At 39.8% G+C, this 20016-nt stretch overlaps 1 protein-coding gene across 2 annotated transcripts in view; it reads left to right on the top strand.

The window, feature by feature from the left end:
• ENTPD7 (ectonucleoside triphosphate diphosphohydrolase 7) overlaps positions 1–18490 on the top strand; it is a 37031-nt gene extending 18541 nt beyond the window's left edge. For both annotated transcript variants that reach the window (XM_073240563.1, XM_073240564.1), the window contains exons 7-13: positions 1892–1948; positions 4439–4572; positions 7872–8038; positions 8826–9150; positions 11080–11165; positions 12004–12165; positions 13583–18490. In XM_073240563.1, the coding sequence (XP_073096664.1) occupies positions 1892–1948; positions 4439–4572; positions 7872–8038; positions 8826–9150; positions 11080–11165; positions 12004–12165; positions 13583–13814 (1163 nt within the window). In that variant the 3' untranslated portion in view covers positions 13815–18490. The remainder of the gene's footprint in view (positions 1–1891; positions 1949–4438; positions 4573–7871; positions 8039–8825; positions 9151–11079; positions 11166–12003; positions 12166–13582) is intronic.
• Positions 18491–20016: the final 1526 nt, after the last annotated feature.

Below are 20016 nucleotides of genomic sequence, written 5' to 3'. Positions count from 1 at the left end.
AATTTTAATTTCAGGGAATGATCAGGATGAATTACTTTTGTTACGGGCTTTCCCTTTATTGCATTTACTATGCAGTATTGATACTCTCTGAAAGCTTGCATATAGTAGGTTATAGTTTTGGGGTGGAGTTGAATGTGGGTTCTCACGTAGCCCAAATGTGGCCTATATGATGCATTATTGTTCATCATAAAGAACAATAATTGAAAAAGAGAAATCTTTTATATAATTGGGGATCACATGAGGGAAAAGATTTACCTTTTTCAATTTCAGTATTACATTTTTCAGTCCTAAAATTTCCAGTTGGTTCTTTTTTATATTCTATTTTTTGCGGAGACTTTCTATCTTTTTATTCATTGTAAGACTGCTCTTGTTTCTTGGTTATATAGCTGCTTTAATATCTTTGTCTGATCATTCTAATATCTGTGTCATCTTGGGATTGGCATCTTTTCCCTTTGGAGTCGAGATTTTCCTAGTTCTTTCTATACCAAGTAATTTTTTATTGTATCCTTGACATTTTTAATATTACGTTATGAGGCTCTGGATCTTGTTTCAATCCTAAGGAGAATGTTGATTTTTCTTGTTTTAGCAGGCAGTTGACCTGGTTAGGTTCAGGTCTCAAGTTCTGACCCCTTCATTGAGCTGTGATTCTATTGATTACTATTTGAATTTGTCCTATGTGTGTCAGCTAGTGGCCAGTGTGGAACTTGGGCATAGCCCATACAATGTGTTGTCTCACCAATAGTTTGGTTCTCAAAACCTTTGATAAAGTTGCTTAGAGTCAGGTCCATGCATGTGTAGCTTGGAGGTGAGCCCAGCAGTTCATATACCATTTTATTCCAACTCTCCAGGGACTCTCTGACTTCCTGATGCTTTCCTGTTCTCCAGGTCTCACTTTCATGGTGCTCTGGTCAGAAAGCCAGGCCTTTAGTCTGCCCACTCTGTCTTGCATTTCCCGTGATTGCATCTGCACCCAGGGCTCTGTGGTAGAGGACAAAGGGAGAAAAATAAGCAAATAGGGATTTGCCCCAACTCTTGAGGCCACAGCTCCTCTGATCTGGGAGGAGTCACATCCCTCAGAGTTTAGCACCTGCTCACATTCTGCCTCCACTGCTTGTGCGATTGCCTGGGGTAGGAGAGAACAAAAAAGAAAAAATAGGGGGGGAGTTTCCACTACTCTTTCTGAACTTTCAGAATCCCCTTTTCTGTTCCTTGGACCAGAAAGCAAGGTCTTCATTTCCTTTCTGTCCACTCCTGGTCTGTCCTTCTGTGTTTCAAGCTCCATTTGAGTCCAGACCAGGTAATATCTGAGGAGAAAAAAATGGGAAACTCATTACTGGTTTGGTGATTCTTTAAATTATGATCTCTGTCCCAGTATGCCTACTATTACTAACTTTCAGAGTTCTCAGGAACCTGCTCCATACATTGTCTAGAGTTTATACTTGCATTTGGTGGGGGATACCAGGTGGAATGTGCTTATTCCATCTTGCCGAGAACCTAAAGTCCAACATTTACATTTCTACCATTTATTTTTACACATTAATTCCTACTCATTGTAGGAAATTTAGAAAATGCAAGTAATTTTATTTACTTTTATTTTTTTATTTTTATTTTTGATGAAGGCTGGTTCATCTCCATAGCTTTATTGACCTGTGTAGGTTCATGTTGGGTGATTAACCGGCCAGGGGACAAGCCATCAGGATGAAAATACAAGTAATTTTAAAAGGGAAAAACATCACAAGATAAAAGATTTTAAATTCATACACTGAAAGTGGAGTAAAATACTTCCATTACTTTGTTCCAAGAAAAGGAAGAAAAGGGCAGTTCCTGGGGAGAGATGTGTACATGGCATGGCAGTAGAGAATTAAGTGAGGGCTTTTTATTTCTTTCTTAGGGGTTTATGCATGGATTGGAATTAACTTTGTGCTGGGAAGATTCGACCATGAGGATGGTGAGTAATACTGTCATGACAGTTCTAAGCGCTGAAGATTTATGTCTTAACTTACAGTCTGGAAGTGCTAATTTTAGGTTGTTCCTTTTTTAAAACTTAAGATGCTTCATTTTCTAGTCCTAATTTGCTTTCTTTCATTTCTCTTTAACTTTTTAATATGGGAAGTTTCAAACATTCACAAAAGTAGAGTAAATAATAAAATGAACTTCCATCAACCCATTTCCCAGACTCAATGCTTGTTAACAGTTTGCCATTTTTTTTGTCCCCATAGTCCCTCCACACAGCACAGTTTTTCCCCTTTTGGATTTTTAAAAGCAAGGCCGAGACATACCATTTTATCTTCGCGTGCTTCAGTATATATCTCTAACAGATACGGAGTTTCAAAACGATATCCACATGCTATTTTTAAACTTAACAAAGTTAACAATTCCTAATATCATGTAGTATCATATACTACTCAGGTAGAGTCTCCTGATTGTCTCAAGAATATTTATTTGTCATTGTCATGTTAAAATAAGAATATGAACAAGAATCACAAATTACATCTGATTGATACCAGTTTTAATCTGTAACAGTTAATCTCCCCCCCAACCTCTTTTTTTTCCCCAAATTATTTGTTTAAAATGATACAAAATAAAACAAACCTGGGTGGCTGATAGAATGAATTTGCCACATTGTGGATCTGGTTGACTGCATCTTTGTTGGGTCTTTAACATGTTTCTCATCCCACTTTATGTTCTATAAATTGGAGATTAGATATAGAAGCTTGGTTAGACACAGATTCAGCTCTTTTGGTGAGAATAAATCATAGGTGGTGCTAAATATTTGCTACTACATCATGATATCAGGAGTTTTGTAGTGTTTCATTTTCAGTCATGTTAAGACTGATCAGATATTCAGGTTCAAGTATTGTAAGCCTGATCTAATCTATTATAAAAATTGCCCACCAATTAAAGAAGATGTGGTACATATACACACAATGGAATACTATTCAGCCATAAGAAAGAAACAAATCCTACTATTTGCAACAGCATGGATGGAGCTAGAGGGTATTAATGCTCAGTGAAATAAGTCAGGCAGAGAAAGACAAATACCAAAGATTTCACTCATTTGTGGAGTATAACAATGAAGCAAAACTGAAGGAACAAAATAGCAGCAGACTCACAGACTCCAAGAAGGGACTATTGGTTGGGAGGGGTGGGGGAAGGTGGGTGGGCAGGGAGGGAGAGGGGGATTGAGGGGTATCATGATTAGCACACATCGTGTGGTGGGGGACCATAGGGAAGACAGTGTAGCACAAAGAAGACAAGTAGGGACTCTGTGGCATCTTACTACACTGATGGACAGTGTGTGCAATGGGGTATCCGGGGGACTCAATAAAATGGGTAAATGTAGTAACCACATTGTTTTTCTTGTGAAACCTTCATAAGAGTGTTAATCAGTGATACCTTAATAAAAAAAATTGCCCATCCATTTCTCATTCAATGTTTATTATAGCCAATTGTAATCATTGCTTAGATCTGTTTTATCATGAGAGGTTTCCAAATGGTGAGTTTTCTAATTCTACATTTTTATTCCTTCGGCATTTAACAGTTGGGATTTTTATATAACAAAATTTTCTTCATTAACTATTTGGTTATCCTGAAATACAATTCTTTTGGGAGAGACAGAATAACTCCTTGATTCTTTCCTTTTTGTCAAGTTTTTGAATGATGAGTTGGTGTTCTAGCAACCTCCAAAGATAGTTCCAGTACGAGCACCTTTAGGTTGGCTCTTGTACCCTTTTAACATGATCCCAATAGTCTCTTATATTTCTGTTGTTTTTTTGGCATACGAGGTGCTCCATGCTCATCTTGTATTTTTTCTATCCTAGGCCTGGCATTGACCATTTTTAAAAGGAGCCTTGGTTTCTGTAGAGGAAAATGATATTCAGAGATCATGGTCTAGATGCCAGAGGTGCTCATTGCTCCTTGGTTATCATTACTTCTAGGCCTTTCCAGTGGACAGAGCTATGAAATACATATTTTTTAGAAAAAGAAAAATCATTATTTCACAGTAATAATTCCAGTTCATATTTAAGATTATGTTATTTCTTAATTTCTTTGATTTTGTTCTTATATTCTTTTTCTCTTATGCTATTTGCTCCTAAACATATTAATGTAAACATTTATTTGCTTTATTACAGAATATATGTTTAACGGTTTAAAAATAATAATAGTAATAATATTATTACCAATAAGAGTACTAGAATGCAGTTTAAGATATTTACTTGTTTCTATTGTTATTAAGATATATTCTGTAGGAACATATAGTCAACATGCCTTGTTTTAAGTCATTTGAAATTCTCTGTGTAATTTATAATTGATACAGTTACATTAATTTATTTCAGTTTGCTTTTCAATTTCTTGAGGGATTTTTGTTTCTTTTTCCTGTAAGACTTAATTATGCTTTTAAATTACTTCACCCCTTCTGTTGCCTTATTTATTACAGAATCAGATGCTGAGGCACCCCAGGAATTGGCGATGGGACGCAGAAGGACAGTGGGGATACTGGATATGGGAGGAGCCTCTCTCCAAATTGCTTATGAAGTTCCTACCTCAACCTCTGTCCTTCCTCCAAAACAGGTATTTTACCTTTCAGGGAAATTCAGTTGCTAGGAATATCAGTATTTGAGAAAGAAGGGCACTGTCTTTGTACTTAAGCCAACTTGCCTGGGTCCAAATATTTGTTCAAATACTTGCTAGCTTGTGTTCTATTGGGTAGGTTACCTCCCTGAGCCTTCGTTTGCTCATGTGTCAAAAGGAAATAATAAAAGTATCTACTCCATAACATTGTGAGGATGTATAAAGCTCATGTATAAAGCACTTAACAGACTGCCCAGCATGTGGTAAATGGTCAATATATTTTAGCAATTATAATTATGCTACGCATCTCCTAGGGCTTCCTGAGGATTAAACATGAGAATACATATAAATCCCAGAGCAGTATTTGATACATACTTGTTCATTAAATGTCATTCCCTTTCCCTTACTGATGATTACATTCTTATGCTTCTAATATTCTTTACTTGACTAGAATGTATTTTGAGGGAGAGGTTTCATCATATTAAGGAAAAAGAAATACATATTTTGAGTGCCTAGTATGCACAAGGAATGAGACATGTTACCCTCTCCCCAAAAGCTTATAATCTATCAGTGAAGGCAGCCTGTGATATCAGGCAGACCGTTACAGTGCTACATTAATGATCTAAATCAAGGTTTCTCATCATTGGCATTATTGACATTTTGGGCTGGCTAAATCTTTGTTATAGAGGTCTCTCCCATACATCATATGATATTTAGCATCATGCACAGCCTCTACCTCCCCACCCGTGCCAAATTCCCAGTTTTCACAATCAAAAGTGTCTTCAGACGTAGCCAAATATCCCTGGAGTTGCAAAAATCACCCCTGGTTGAGAACACTGTGTCAAAACAGAGGGCTGTGGTGGGGTGGAAACTGGCGGGGTCTGCTCCATTTGCAAAGGCTTGAATGGGAGCCACGCTGGCTTCATAGAAGGTGAGGTATTTACCTGGCCCTTGGGTGAAAGGCTTTTGCATACTGGAGGTTGAGGGAAGCCATCTGCATGGAGGGAGCAGTATGAACAAAAGCACAGAAAAAGTAGCAAAATGTCCAGAATGTCCAGGAAATGTTGAGTAGCCTGTTGTAGTATAGGGTTTTCAAGGTAGTGATAGGTAAGACTGGGAAGATAAGATGAAGTTGAGAAGTTTTCAGTGCCATGCTATGGAATTTGACTTTTATATCTGTAGACGGTGGGGAACAGCAAACGTTTTTGAGTAGAGCGGTCAAGTGGGCCTCATTTCAGAATTTATTAAATACACTCTGAAGGTCCTTCCTACGTCTGAATTTTGTAACTATGTTAATTCAATAAAGTCTGTTTTTTAGGAAAATAATTTTGGTGTCAGTAGTAGAAAGAAATTAAGTCAGGGAACCTTGGGTGAGAAGTGATGTAAGTGGAAATGGAATGGAAGGCACAGATTTCAAGGGATATTTTGGAATAAAAAAATGTCATGTGGTAGTGTGAGTAGGGCAGGGAGGAATGGCAGGTGGTATTGAGGGTCCAGCCTAGATAATCAGAAGGGTGAGGAACCCTGTCACTGAGAGAGACCACAGGGGAAAGGTCAGGATTGATGCTAAGCAAACCAGTATGGTCCTGGTAGTTTGAATGAGAGCCTGTTTCTGGTCTCTAGTACAACTGCTACAACCAATGAGTTCAGTTTTGGGTATGATGCGTTTGAGATATCTGAGGACCATATGTATCCAGATATCCAGCAAGATTGTTGGAAATGTAGATTTGGCAATCAGCAGAGAAGTCTGTGCAAGGGTTGGAGATGTGGGGAACTAGGTTGTGAGACTTTTTCGCCTGCCTTTGTTAGTGTGTGTTCAACAGGTAAAATGAAAGCATAGTTCTGATAAGTGGTGTTGAGCCTTAGAAGTCTTAAACAAATGACCTTTTATGTGTGCACGTTTAGAAAGCAACACTGGTATAGAAGTATACTTGCAAGCAATCGATTAGATGTACACAGAACAATATAATAGATTTTGAGATGGATCTTAGTGCTTGTAAGGATAAAAACAATGAGATGGAGCACAAAAGCACTTTAAAAGATTTAAATAATCCTAAATGCCTAACTCATTTTTTGGTACAAATCACAAAGTTGTGCATATTCACAGAGTAATGCAACCACCACTATCAAATTCCAGAACATTTTTATCACCCCAAAAAGGAACCCTGTATGTATTAGCAGCCACTTGCCATTCCCCTCTCTTTAGCCCTGACAACCACTAATTTACTTTTTGTTTCCTATGGATTTGCCTATTCTAGGTATTTCATATAAATGGAATCATACAGTATGTGGCCTTTTGCATTTGACTTCTTTCACTAGCAAAATGTTTTGAAGGTTCATGCATGTTGTAGCATGTATTGGTACTTCATTCCTTTTTATAGCTGGATAATGTTCCACTGTACGACCATGTCATGTTTTGTTTATCCATTCATCAGTGGATGGACATTTAGGTTGGTTCCAGTCTTTTGGATATTATAGGATAATGCTGTGAACATTCATGCATACATTTTTGTGTAGACATAAATTTTCAGTTCTCTTGAGTATATACTTAGGGATGGAATTGCTGGGCATTATTTTCCTAAATTAAAACTACATTCAAAACAAGAATCCCATTTTGTAACAATACATACAAAGAAATATTACACACTGAGTGCATTAAAATGGTTGCCTGTGCTGGGGAGCAGGAATGGGAGGAGATAAAAGGGTATGAGGATAAAAGGAAGTAAATAAATAAAATAAAAATGGGACTTTGCCATGATAATGTGCCATGAAATAAGGACTATGATTAATTCAACCTCTGTACCTGAAGTCCTCCCCACCCCCCAAAAATAGAGCACCTTTCTATTTTTTCCAATTCCCAAATCTATCACAGGGGACATTAGGGCTTCTGAAATAGTTTTGGAAAAGACCATAGGTTAGGTCTCATAATGATTTTCCAAAGTTCCTTAAATTTATTTTATCAAAGGATTTTTTTTCTGGATCATAAAAATATTACATTCCCATTTTAGAGACTTGGAAAATCAGAAAAGTACATGCCAGCAGGTAATGATTACCTTCTGTGTAACCATAGGTAGTGTTTTAGTCTCTAATTTGGTATTTAGTCTCAGATTTGAACTTTTTGGTGCAGTCTTGTCATTTTGTGTCTTTGTTTAGAATAGTGCTATGAGTGCGGAAGAATGCTACAAGGTGGTTTAAAGAGTGCTCATAGCACATGAAGCCTGGTGTCTTAGCAATGTCATAGCTTCCTAGGAGCGAACCAAAACTAAAACTCTGTATTTTCCCTTTACACTATATTCTAGGAAGAAGCTGCAAAGGTCCTGCTGGCTGAATTCAACCTGGGCTGTGATGTGCAACACACCGAACATGTGTATAGGGTCTATGTCACAACCTTCCTGGGTTTTGGGGGCAACTTTGCCCGGCAGCGCTATGAAGACCTTGTGCTGAATGAAACCCTTAACAAAAACAGGTGCATTTGACATGGGATCTGTGTTCTGCAATAGAATGTCTGTCGGGGTGCAGATATTGGGAAGAAATACTCATATCCTACTAAGATAGATATGTCCTTCTTCCTTCTTCCTGACCACAGCCACCAGTGGGGTGGCATCTCTTACAGACCTTCTATTATTAGACCCCCTATTCTGATCCTTGTTATTGGGACTCACAAACAAGTACAACAGCTTATTTTAATGACCACAGACTTTAAATAGCTAGAACTGTGTGACAGCCATGGTGGGAATCAAAACCTGCCCCTCCCTCTCAGAGCCAGGCATGTACTCCATCCCTATTGCCAGCTGTGGCCGCTGCACCATGGACGTAGCTCCCACTCAGGAAACAACCCCAAGCCTTTGTGTTTTGCCTCCTCCCAGTTGTTTTTTAAACATTAGGGCTGCACTCAGTGTGGTGAGATCTTGGCACTTTTAGAGACAAGTGTGAATGAAGACTGGATGGAAAACAGCAGATTCATATTTCCAGTCTCACATACACTGGGAAATATACCTGTTGACTGAAAGGTTGAACAAAATTGATCACTGCCATGTTTCTCTGTCTCTCTTTTTTCTAAATAGAATTTGCTTCAGTTAAATGTTCAGGTGATACAGTTGCATGGTATCACTCCATCCTTGTTTCCAGGGATGTCACATAGAACAAGACATCTGTGAAGCCCATTCTGAGACCAGAATGCCTTCCTTAAATGAGGCATCCTTAGAGTAGGTCAAGTACAGTAGTGATGTGTTTTGTTTTTGTCATGGTGACAGGTTGCTGGGCCAGAAGACAGGTCTGAGTCCTGACAATCCATTCCTGGATCCCTGCCTGCCTGTGGGGCTCACAGATGTGGTGGCGAGGGACAGCCAGGTGTTGCATGTCCGAGGACAAGGAGACTGGGTGGCTTGCGGGGCATTGCTGAGGCCCCTCCTGGCTCGCTCCAACACCAGCCAGGCCTCGCTGAACGGCATCTACCAGTCACCAATTGACTTCAACAACAGCGAGTTCTATGGTTTCTCTGAGTTTTTTTACTGTACAGAGGATGTGTTGCGCATTGGTGGCCGCTACAATGGGCCAACATTTGCCAAAGCTGCTCAGGTAAATTATTAAAGATAAAGAAGACTAATGACAGCAGCAGCCATTTATCAGGTATATGACTTTGTGCCAGATGCTGTGCAAAGCGCCTTGCATGCGTGATTTCACTAGGTCCTTCGCAGGAGTGGTGTGAGCCCTCATTTTACAGATGAGGACGTGGATTTGAGAAATTAAGGAAGCTGTTGTGCTATACTGTCTTCTAACTTATTAAGTAAGCGTAGGTTTCTCTGGATATCCTTGTCACCCATATTATCACCCAGCTCCCAAATTGTGGCTAATGGCTTTTTCTCCAGCTTCCCAATTGTCTTGTTTAATATTTGTGGCCAAAAATTGTCATCTCCAGATATTTTTTTTCCTGGGTGTTCCAGTTGTAGTAGGCTTTTGGAGATGATGTCACACAGGTGGGTGAGTCCACTTCCATTTTTTTGGCTTAAGTTATCAAGAGGCCAGAGTGGCATAGGGTCACATGGAATATTAGATAGACACTGCAAAAAGCAGTGATAGTGGAAGTATTATTATTTTATTGATATTATTTATATAAAATTATATTATTAAAAAACTACATTATTTTTAATTATTAAATTTAAAATACAAAAGAAGTAAAAATCCACTTAGAGCCTATATAGAAATTAAACATATGATAGGCTGAAATCATTAGTTACCTGGAAAGATAAAAGCTAGCTAGCTTTCTGTAGTTCCTGCTTTAATTTAGGTTCAGCACTGAATTTTTGCATATTTGATTTCTCTTACTGGAAGAATCTGTCCTCTTTTATATTTTTTATTCCTTCCTTTCTACTTTCTTACAATTCTCAAGTGTCCTCTTGGTAGAAGACTTACAATGGAATAATATCTGCAGTATGTATCCTGTTCAGCTCCCTAAGGCAGTCCTTAAATACTGAGGAAAACATGATTTGTGTTTGCTCTTTCCTTTCTAGCCTCCAGGAATACCCCCAAATTCCCTTTGCTTTCCAGCCCCCAGGGTTCCCTAACTGTCCATGGCCTGAATCTTTCATTTCAGAACTTTCTATCATTTTAAAGTTATTTCCATGAAAACCAAAAGACTCAAGTCATTGCTTGCCCAGATTTCTTATGGCTTAATATGTTCCTTTTCCCAGGTAAAAGATTACTTTGTTCCCTTACTTTTTTTGACTTTGACTCAACTGTTACCTTCCCAGTAACACTGTCCCTCGCCACCCTACCCCAAATCACAGCACTCCCCAGTATTATCTGTTTCCCTTTCCTGCTTTGTTTTTCCCATGAGCATTTATGTCATTAACACACTCGTGTGTGTATGCATGCATGTATGTGTGCATGTATATATATTTGGTTATTGTCTCTCTCTGACCACCAGAATGTAAGCTTCATGAGGACAGAAGTTTGCATCTGTTTTATTCACTGCTAGATCTCTTTGGTACCTAGAATAGCACATGGTGCATAGTAGACATTCAGGAAATGTTTACTAAAAATAAAACAAAAAAAGTGATTCCTTCGGTGAGAGTTACAACACGGAGGCAGGCCAGTGAAAGATTTTTGCCTATTCTGTTCCTTCTGCTTTACTTGCTCGCGTCAGCCCTAAGTAGAGAGAATGAGGCTCTCTTTGGTTTTTGATGTTGCTACTCCTGTTTCCTACCCATATCCCTCTCTGAAGTCTGAGGCTTCGGGGCCATGTCAAGCTGGCTTTGTACTAGACTTGGAGGTGATGGGAATAAAAAAATATTCCCAGGTCACTCAAGATACTGAGCAGCATGAGTTCTGGGATTTGAATTGCACAGCACCTGGCACAGTGTTCAGTGAACAAATATGCCATTTCCGCTTTCCTTTGTCAGCCAGTGACCCACAGGTAGCTTTAGAAATGGAACAGCTGTTACTGTGGGGAAGTTCCAGAGTTTGCCTCCAATTTCATGTTGCCCTGTTTCTCCGTGATTGTCCCAGGATTACTGTGGCATGGCTTGGTCAGTACTAATTCAGAGATTCAAGAATGGACTTTTTTCATCACATGCAGATGAGCATCGACTCAAGTAAGTAACTTCCTTTTCTCCCTTACACTGCAGATTATAATGGAGAGAGAACAAGTAACAGTACAGACTGGATTTTATATTGAAAGAGAGTTTGATTATTTTAGACTTTGATTTTCTGAGGGATAGGAGCCAAAGTAGTGAGCCTATTTTAGCAAAGTCAAGGGAAATCTCTAGTTACCAAAAAGGATTCACTCTAAAAGGGGTTTGAAATCAAAAGCAGTTGTCTTTTTTTTTTTACTTACTAAAATGTCAAACATGCAGAAAAATAGAAAGAACGGTAACATAAACCCTCATGTAACTTTCAGCCAGCTTCAACCACTATCTGTATTTTGCCAGGTTGGTTCATTTGTCCTTCCATTTTGTAAACGTTTTAGCTAAAAAATGTCAAAGATAAACAAAAATAGAATAGTATAATGAACTCCTGTGTACCTAGGCCCCCACTTTTTCTACTAACAGTTACAGCTGCTGGCCAATCTTGTTTCATCTATTTTCCCATCCCTCTACTCTCCTTTTTCCAGAGTTGGGTTATTTTGAAGCAAATTCCAGACACCATATGACTACATTTGTAGAGATATTTCAGCATGCTCTCTGAAGATAAGGATTCTTAAGGAAAAAAAAGAAAAGGAAAACACAGGCACAGTATCATTATTGCCTAAAGGTGTTCTTTACTTCTGTGGTCACTGTTAAGATAAAGCAGGCTCAGATTTGGCTCCGCCTAGATGTGGGGAAGGTGAAGTGGGGCGAGATGGATCGTTTTTGGCATCCAGTGAGAGTATGAAGAAAGCATTACACATTTTTTTCTCTTTAAAACATATAATTATTTATTTTTGTCACACAGATACCAGTGTTTTAAATCAGCTTGGATGTACCAAGTCCTTCATGAAGGATTCCACTTTCCCTATGACTACTCACACCTGCAAACAGCCCAGCTGGTATACGACCGAGAAGTCCAGTGGACGCTGGGAGCCATTCTATATAAGACACGATTCTTACCACTCAGGTAAAGTGCACTGACCAAGCTGGCATCTTGAGCTCAGAGGATGTTAGTTGGTGCCTCAGAATCAGTTTCTTAGGTGGCCTCTACCTCACCCCACCAAAACACACCTAAACTAACTTCTTTGTTACTACATGAACTACTGTTACAAGCCAGGTGTGTTGAAACAGAAAGAAGGTTGAGAATTATTGGTCTTGAGGCTGTTGTTCAGCTTTGCAATTTCAGGAATTCAGTTTTATTTGTTTATCCACAACAAATCAGTCTATAGGATTGAGCTCTTGTTAAGCACTTCGAAACTATTGACTGTATCAAACTAAAATGTCATTCTTAAGTTACTCTGGAATATATATCTGATTTGACAGTTAGGATTGGCTGTCTGTATAGAGTGATCTTTCCTAATGGGTATGTCACTCAAGAGATTGTATCATTGACTTAGAAGGCTTTTTGGTGAGCCAGAATTAGAACAGAGGACATAAGATACTTTTAGGGGGGATACTTTCATCAAGCTATGGTAGCCTGATATCTTGCTCTTATACACCATAAGATATTTGGGATAATTTTTAGGTACTTTCTCCCTTGGGTTGTTTCAGATAAATGAAGACGAATTCTTAATCTTTGTTGACTGTTTATCTAAACTCAGTACTTCCAGAAGCCAGGCAGGTGACAGAAATTAGAGAAATGGGGAACCGGGGAGTGTGTATTCCAAACAAAGGGCTGATTGTTGTCATGCAGTATTGTCCCAGCACCTGCCAATTCTCATTTGTCAAGGGAAGCCAGAAACCCATATTATATAGTCAGCCTTTCAGTCTGGAGATTCACATTTTAAAAAAATGCTGTAAGTCAAACAAAGTGAAAACAGATCTGGTATCTGGACCACCAAAGAGTGGCTTCTGTTCTAGGCAGGCAGACCACTGTTCTTTGGTTGACATGTCTCTATTTTTTTTCCAGATCACAGTATATTTGATCAGGAGACAGCTCTCTTATGTCCTAAATCCTCAGGAAGCACAGCAACTTTTCCTAGAGATTGGGGACACTGTGATTTCTTGACTGGATTTAGGGACCACCCTATTCTCATTAGGGGCTATTTATAAACTGTATAGGCCCGAGTGGCATGGGGCTACTGTTAAGTGTTAAGAAGGCCAGTCTTATCAGTTTATTTTTTGGCATCCAGTCTTGTCCTCAGATTCGGTGGTGTAGGCCCGTGAGGCTCCCTCTGTAGGCTGTGGGAAGGAGGGTACAGGGCGAATCACATGGCAGCCCTGGGGCTGGTTCTTCAGCTTTGCTTGTTCTGTGGAGCTGGTATCATAGCATGTTTACATAGGTGGAATAAATAGGATAATACCAATACTGGGCCTTTTAAATCAGCATAAATGTTTCTGTCTGAAAACTAACATTTTTTTGCCACCTTCAAACTCTTCCCTAGGGATCTACGGCAGGAAGGGATCCGACAGGCCCATAGTAACTGGCTCCGTCTCTCCTTTGTGTACAACCACTATCTCTTCTTCGCCTGCATTCTGGTGGTGCTACTGGCCATCATCCTGTACCTTCTCCGGCTACGCCGAATTCACCACCGACAAACTCGGGCCTCAGCTCCGCTGGATTTGCTGTGGATCGAGGAGGTGGTGCCCATGATCAGGGTACAGGTGGGGCCGTGAGGCTGGACAAAGGCCGGGGAAGCTCAATACCTCGGAGTAGCTGCCCCCTGAATTCCACCACTTCCCTGGGCTGGCCTCAGATGCTGCTTGGCCTAACCTTGTGGATATTTGGCCTTGGAATTTCTACTTCAGTATCTCCTTTAATTCTTTCTCAATATCCAGGTCCTCTTCTCTGAGAGAAGCTGTAATTTAGTCTGTGAAGAATTAAATAATGAGAGATTGGTGCTAACAAAAGGGACCAACCGTAGTCCAATGGAAGCATGCCTCTACTCCTTCATCTAAGAGGTCCGGTGTGTTCCTGGGATCTAGACTTCTCTCCCCTTGCTGAAGCATGAAGTTTGGTGTTGGGCACACTGGGAGGCTGGTTGAAACCAAACTTGGAGCATCTGATACAAGGCTGAAAACATTCTAGCAGGTGCAGCAGCGCCTTGTTTCTCTGTAGCAGAGATGACCAGTTACATGGAGAACCACACCCTTTAATAGGGATCCACAATATTTGCAATACAGTGGAACAGATGTGAATTTCCAGGCAACCAAAACAACACAGCTTCCTTGCTTACTTGACAAAGAAGCCATTATGTGTGTGGTCTAAGATCCCTGACATAGTGTTGCTGATGTTAGTATGTGATTTTGTAAGGTTAGAACCCCTTCTAAATGAATGGTTCACTGAAGATTTTAATAGTATTTATCTGACGTACCTGGTGTGATCATGACAGAGAATTTTTTCATGTCTGTGTGCCTCACAGGCTGTTTGGGCATTAATTGTTCTGTTTGAGCCTTAGGTGTGCTTGGAGGATGGAGAAACTATAATGGGGATCGGAGACCTGGATTTGTCTGGATTTGGGTCATTGACCTCTAGGGTTATTTTTATGAACCCCTGAACAAGAAGATTTAAAAAAAGTTCCTTTATTACACTGCTAACATCATTATGTAGTTTAGTTACATATTTGGGTTACTTTTAAAGAAGGAAAGAACAGTATCAGGACAGTGGGCAAAGACAATAAAATCCAAACTCTTTATTAATTTGTTCCCTGAAAAACAGAAATTTTCTCAATTGACTCTTAGAATGTCTGAAAAGGAGCAAATTCTAAACTTTGGAATAAGTAGATAAATCTGTTAATAAGCCACCTGGCAGTTTTCAGAATCTTTAAGAGATTGCTCATTCACAAACAGCATGTCCATTAATGAGGAGAGAGGAAAAGCGTGATAATTACATTTTCTTTCACTGCCCTTTAGGAGCTTTGCTCTTCCAGTATATTTAGCCTTTAAATTGCACAAAGGTTTCATTTACGTCAAATCCCACCTTCCCTCATAGGACTGTCATCACACTTTACCATTCCCTGTATGTAGCCTTGAATGCCCGCCCAAGGATATGCTCCCAGAGTTGAAGTAGTTTTCTTTCCTTTTTGTTATATTTGATTTCTAGGGTTAGATGAGTAGGGGAAATGGTCCCTGGCTTTAAAGAAAAAAAAAGTGTAAAGTCCATACTGGGAGCAGAAAGGAATTAAGTGCTGCCTAAAGCAGAGAAGAAGAAATCAAGATCCTCCTATGGTGGGTAGGTGAAAGGGTAATGAGTCTTGAATTTGTTTCAGATTAGATAAAAATGGCTCTAGCAAAGGGTCTCAACAGCTTCTGTTGGAAATACTTTTCATTAGGGCTTATGTCAAAACAATTTCCTTTAATTTTTAAGAATTTTAAATTGCCTGGATTTTCTTTGACTCCTTACCTTTGTGTCACTGTGAGTGAGCCTTGCTTTATGAATGCTGCTTATAAATAATGTCAGAATGTTTTTGCTAGCCCTTGCCTACTCAGGTAACTCTTTTTTCCCCTCACCTTGGTTTCCAAATACTAGTTTTGTTTTTCTTTGAGATCTAGCCAATGATTTAGTCAAAAGGTACCTAACTGGCTAACAGTGGTCACATTTGCGTGTTCCAAATGAAGTTGAAGCAGAGGAGGCAGTGACCAGTCTACTATGAAAGCTCTTTTTAGTAAAGGTATTCTTCATCCTGGTTATAATACTAGCTACCAGTTGTTAAGCACTTGCTGTGTACCAGACACTCTGTTAAGAATTTCATTATATTATTTAATCATCATGACGGCCTTTCAGATTGATTTATTTTTAGTTGAGAAACTCAGGATACCTGTTTATCACTTATCAATATAAATGTATTCCTTATTCTTTATTTATTTTAATTAGTGTTTGAGTTTTTGTGTGTTATATCCTGTTTATTATTTTAATATTATAGGATCTAGGCTTGTCTTTGAGTAAGACTTCTCACAGTTCCATGATATAAAAATAAGGACATACTTTTATCATATCCCTAGTAAAACTGAGTATTTGCTCTTGGGGTTGGTTTCTGTGCTTCTTCCATTGCTCCCAATTAGTTAACAATTTTAAATGAAATTGCATTAGCTAGAAGCAGAAGGCACTTATTCCTTCCAAAGGGCCAATTACTTACATATATTGCTTTCTCATAATGAAATATCTGCTTATACAATCAGATAGTCTATCTTGCCTTTAACCTTCCTTCAGCCCTCAGTTTTTAAAAGATTTTTAAAGATTTATTTTCTACTTGGATTTCTGCATTTTGAGTGGTTCCCTTGTGAAGATAATTATGGTATTATAAAATTCACATTCCACTGGTTCCTTCGACTCCCCCATCTTCTTAATAACAGCAAAAATGAACCTGAATTGTTTTAGTACCTTTATTGTTACTGAGACAGGACACAGATGTCAAATTGTAGTCAGTGGCTGGCAGGAGTAATGCTTTATTAGTCTTATGGTGGCACAACCCATCACTTTTCTCTGAATTCTTGTCAGTAGAACATAATGAAAATGTGGGTAATACCCAATTGTATGGCACTGCCTTCACTTACGTTGCAATTAACTCTGAGCTGTCATACTATCTTTCGCTTTGTACTTCAGCTCCTTGAATTGATTTTCCTTGGTCTAGAGAATTTAGGTGCTTGCCACCAACCTTGTTTACTCTTCTGATGTTATCCAAAGTATTCTGCCTCCCCTCAGCCTAAAAGCTTCCTTTAATTTCAAAGGCCATAGGCAGTGATTTTTAAAATGTGGTTGATTTGAGTCTGCCATGCACTTGCTAAGCTAGCCTTTTTAGGCATTGATATTTATTACCACATTCATATTTTTTGTTGTTATTGAGGCATGACATATATTAGTAATCCAATATTTGTATATGCTGCACAGTGGTCACCATAGTAAGTAGTTTCCCCCATCATCATGTAAAGTCACATAATATGCCATACAGTATTACTACCTATAGTCACCATACTGACCATCCTATCCCCATGACTTATTTAATGACTGCAAGTTTATTGATTGCCTTTTCCCATTTCACCTACTCCCCAACCCGCTACCTCTTTGACAGCTACCAATCTGTTATCTGCATCTCTGAGTTTTGTTTTGTTTGTACTTTTGTTTCATGTTTTTGGATTTCATATATAAGCAAAATCATATGGTATTCCTCTGTATCTCTGACTTATTTAACTTAGCATAATGCCCACAAGGTCCATCCATGTTGTTGCAAATGGAAAAATTTCACTTTTTAAATGGCTACTATTCCATTGTATATATACCACATGTTCTATATCTATTTGTCCACAAAGGACATTTTGTTGTTTCCATATCATGGCCATGGTGAATGCTGCTGCAATGAACATATGATGCATATATCTTTTTCAATTAGTGTTTTCATTTCCTTTGGATAAATACCCAGAGGTAGACTTACTGTATCATATGGTTGTTCTATTTTTAGTTTCTTTGAAGAAATCTATAGTTTTCCACAGTGGCTGCACCACTTATAGTCCCACCAACGTATAAAAGCATCCCCTTTTCTTCACATCCTTGCTAGTACTTGTTATTTCTTGTCTTTGGTACTAGCTATTTTGACTGGTGTGAAGTAGTATCTTATTCTATTTTATGTTTCTCTGATGAATAGGGATGCTGAGCATCTTCCCATGAGCCTGTTGGCCATCTCTATCTTCTTTGGGAAAATGTTTATTCAGATCCTCAGCCCATTTTTTTGTTGTTATTAGGTTGTGTGAATTCTTTATATTCTTTGTTAACCCCTTATTGGATATATGATTTGCAAATATATTCTCCCATTTAGTAGGTTGAATTTTTATATTTTGTGATGGTTTTATTGATTGTGCAGAAGCTTTTTAGTTTGATGTAGTCTAATTTATTTTTGCTTTTGTTGCTATTGTCTTTGGAGTCAGATAAAATTCACCAAGGGCTTATCACCTATTTTTTCTTCTACATGTATGATCCATTTTGATGATCCAAGTCTGTAATACATGGTGAGTTAATTTTTGTGTGAGATGTAGAATAGTTGTCCAGTTTTTTTGCATGTGGCTGTCTGGTTTTCCTAATACCATTTACTGAAGAGACTGTCCTTTCCCCCTTGCCTCCTTTGTCATAAATTATATATACATATGTAAATTATAAACCATATATGCATGGGTTTGTTGCCAGGCTCTCTGAATCATTGGCCTCTGTGTCTGTTTGCCAACACCATACTGTGTTGAGCACTATAGCTTTGTAATATAGTTCTAAATCAGGAAGTATGATGTCTTCACATCCATATTTACATTTTTGGAAATAAGATGTACTTCTCACTGCTATTACCTAAATAGATGCCCCGCCACCCCTATTCCCATAGGTTTGTGTTTGGTTTTTTCAGGAGTGAAAGACAAATGGGTGATATGTGGAGACCTAACACAGGCTTCTCTCCTCAGACTGGTGGGTAGTAGAGAGGGTCCAGGGATGGTCTGAGGGGAAAGGCACAGAGGAGCAAGGTACCGAGGTGGGGTTAGAGTCTGTGGTTTTTAAGAGACTCCTTGCCCCTTTCTAGAACTATTAATGCACTATTAATTTCTCTCTTCCAAGCTGTCAGAGGACCCACAGCCACTGCACTCAGTGAAAGCGCGCGCGCACACACGCACACGCGCGCGCCCTCATTTGCAGCATGGCTCCCTCCTCCTGCTCTGTTACCTGCCTTCCCGGGATCTCCAGAAGGTTCTTGTGGGCCCCGGGTTCCAGGCATTCCTGGAGGACCTTGTTCACCTGGGGAGAGCATGGCCGACATGGAAATGGTTCCCTTTAAGGAAAGCTGAACCAGCCAGCACACTTAAGCAGGGGGTTTCTTAGTGTTTCAGTGACTAACTTGGTCAGCAGGTGTAAGGAGGAGAACAAGACCTGGCCTGGCAGGTTTCCACCTGAAACATGCCTCTCTGGCACTAGGATTAAGTGCTGCGGGCAGGGCAGGGAGTGATTGGCAGGGGGAGCAGTGAGGGTGAGGAGAACAGATCAGTGCCCAACCTCTTGGGCCTTGGCGTCCGTCGGGGCCCGCGGGTCCTGGGAAAGCAGAACCGTGGTTCATCAGTTACTCTGGGAGCTATTTCTGGGACTCCCTGCCTCCACTGCCCAACAGCACTGTAGCCAGTGCCTCCCTGGTGGGGAGCCTATGAAGCACTTCCCATAGCATCAGCCACACAAGCAGCCTGTCTTTGGATGCAGCATTCCCCCTGCCCTCTTCTCTAAATCAGTAATTGTCTATTTTCCTGCAGAGAATAGTTCAACTCCCCCTGCATCTCAGTGCCTGCTGAAGGACTTGGCACCCACCAGATGCTCACTAAATGTCTGCCTCATTTCCTCAAGGTCCTGAGGTCAAGGCCCTCCAGGTTCTCGCCTCCTCTGCTCTAGGCATTATCTGAACCTCTGTCCAAACGGTGGCCTTCTAGACCATGTCTTGCTTTTTCCTGCTGCTTTGTCTTTCCTCACTCATGTTGTTGCCTCTGCAGGGAATTTTCCAAACTGGCTGTGGTTAAAGTCTTTCTTGCTCCTTAGGACACTGCCTCCTTCATCTTTCCAGCTGGAGGAAATCCCTCTCCCTACCATGTCCTCATAGCACTCTGTACCTTCCATGGCACTCATCACCTCAGACGAGCTCTCTCCCCCCTTGGGGGAGGTAAAGCATCTTACTCTCCCAGCACAGTGTCCTGCATGTAGTCGGCGTTCCTAACAGCTTGTTGAATGCATGAGAAACTGAATATACCCCATCCCCATTGGTGGGGCTTAAACAGCTGGCCCTCTGAACATCCTTAGCCAACTCCCGTGTCCTGGCTGACAGGCATCTCAGTAAAGGCAAGTCTTGAGACCGCTCTGGGGTATCCAGGC

The sequence above is a fragment of the Manis javanica genome, chromosome 7 (assembly GCF_040802235.1).
Source record: "Manis javanica isolate MJ-LG chromosome 7, MJ_LKY, whole genome shotgun sequence".
NCBI lineage: Eukaryota > Metazoa > Chordata > Mammalia > Pholidota > Manidae > Manis > Manis javanica.
The sequence above is the reverse complement of the archived record's forward strand: the minus strand, read 5'-3'. Positions and strand labels throughout refer to the sequence as shown.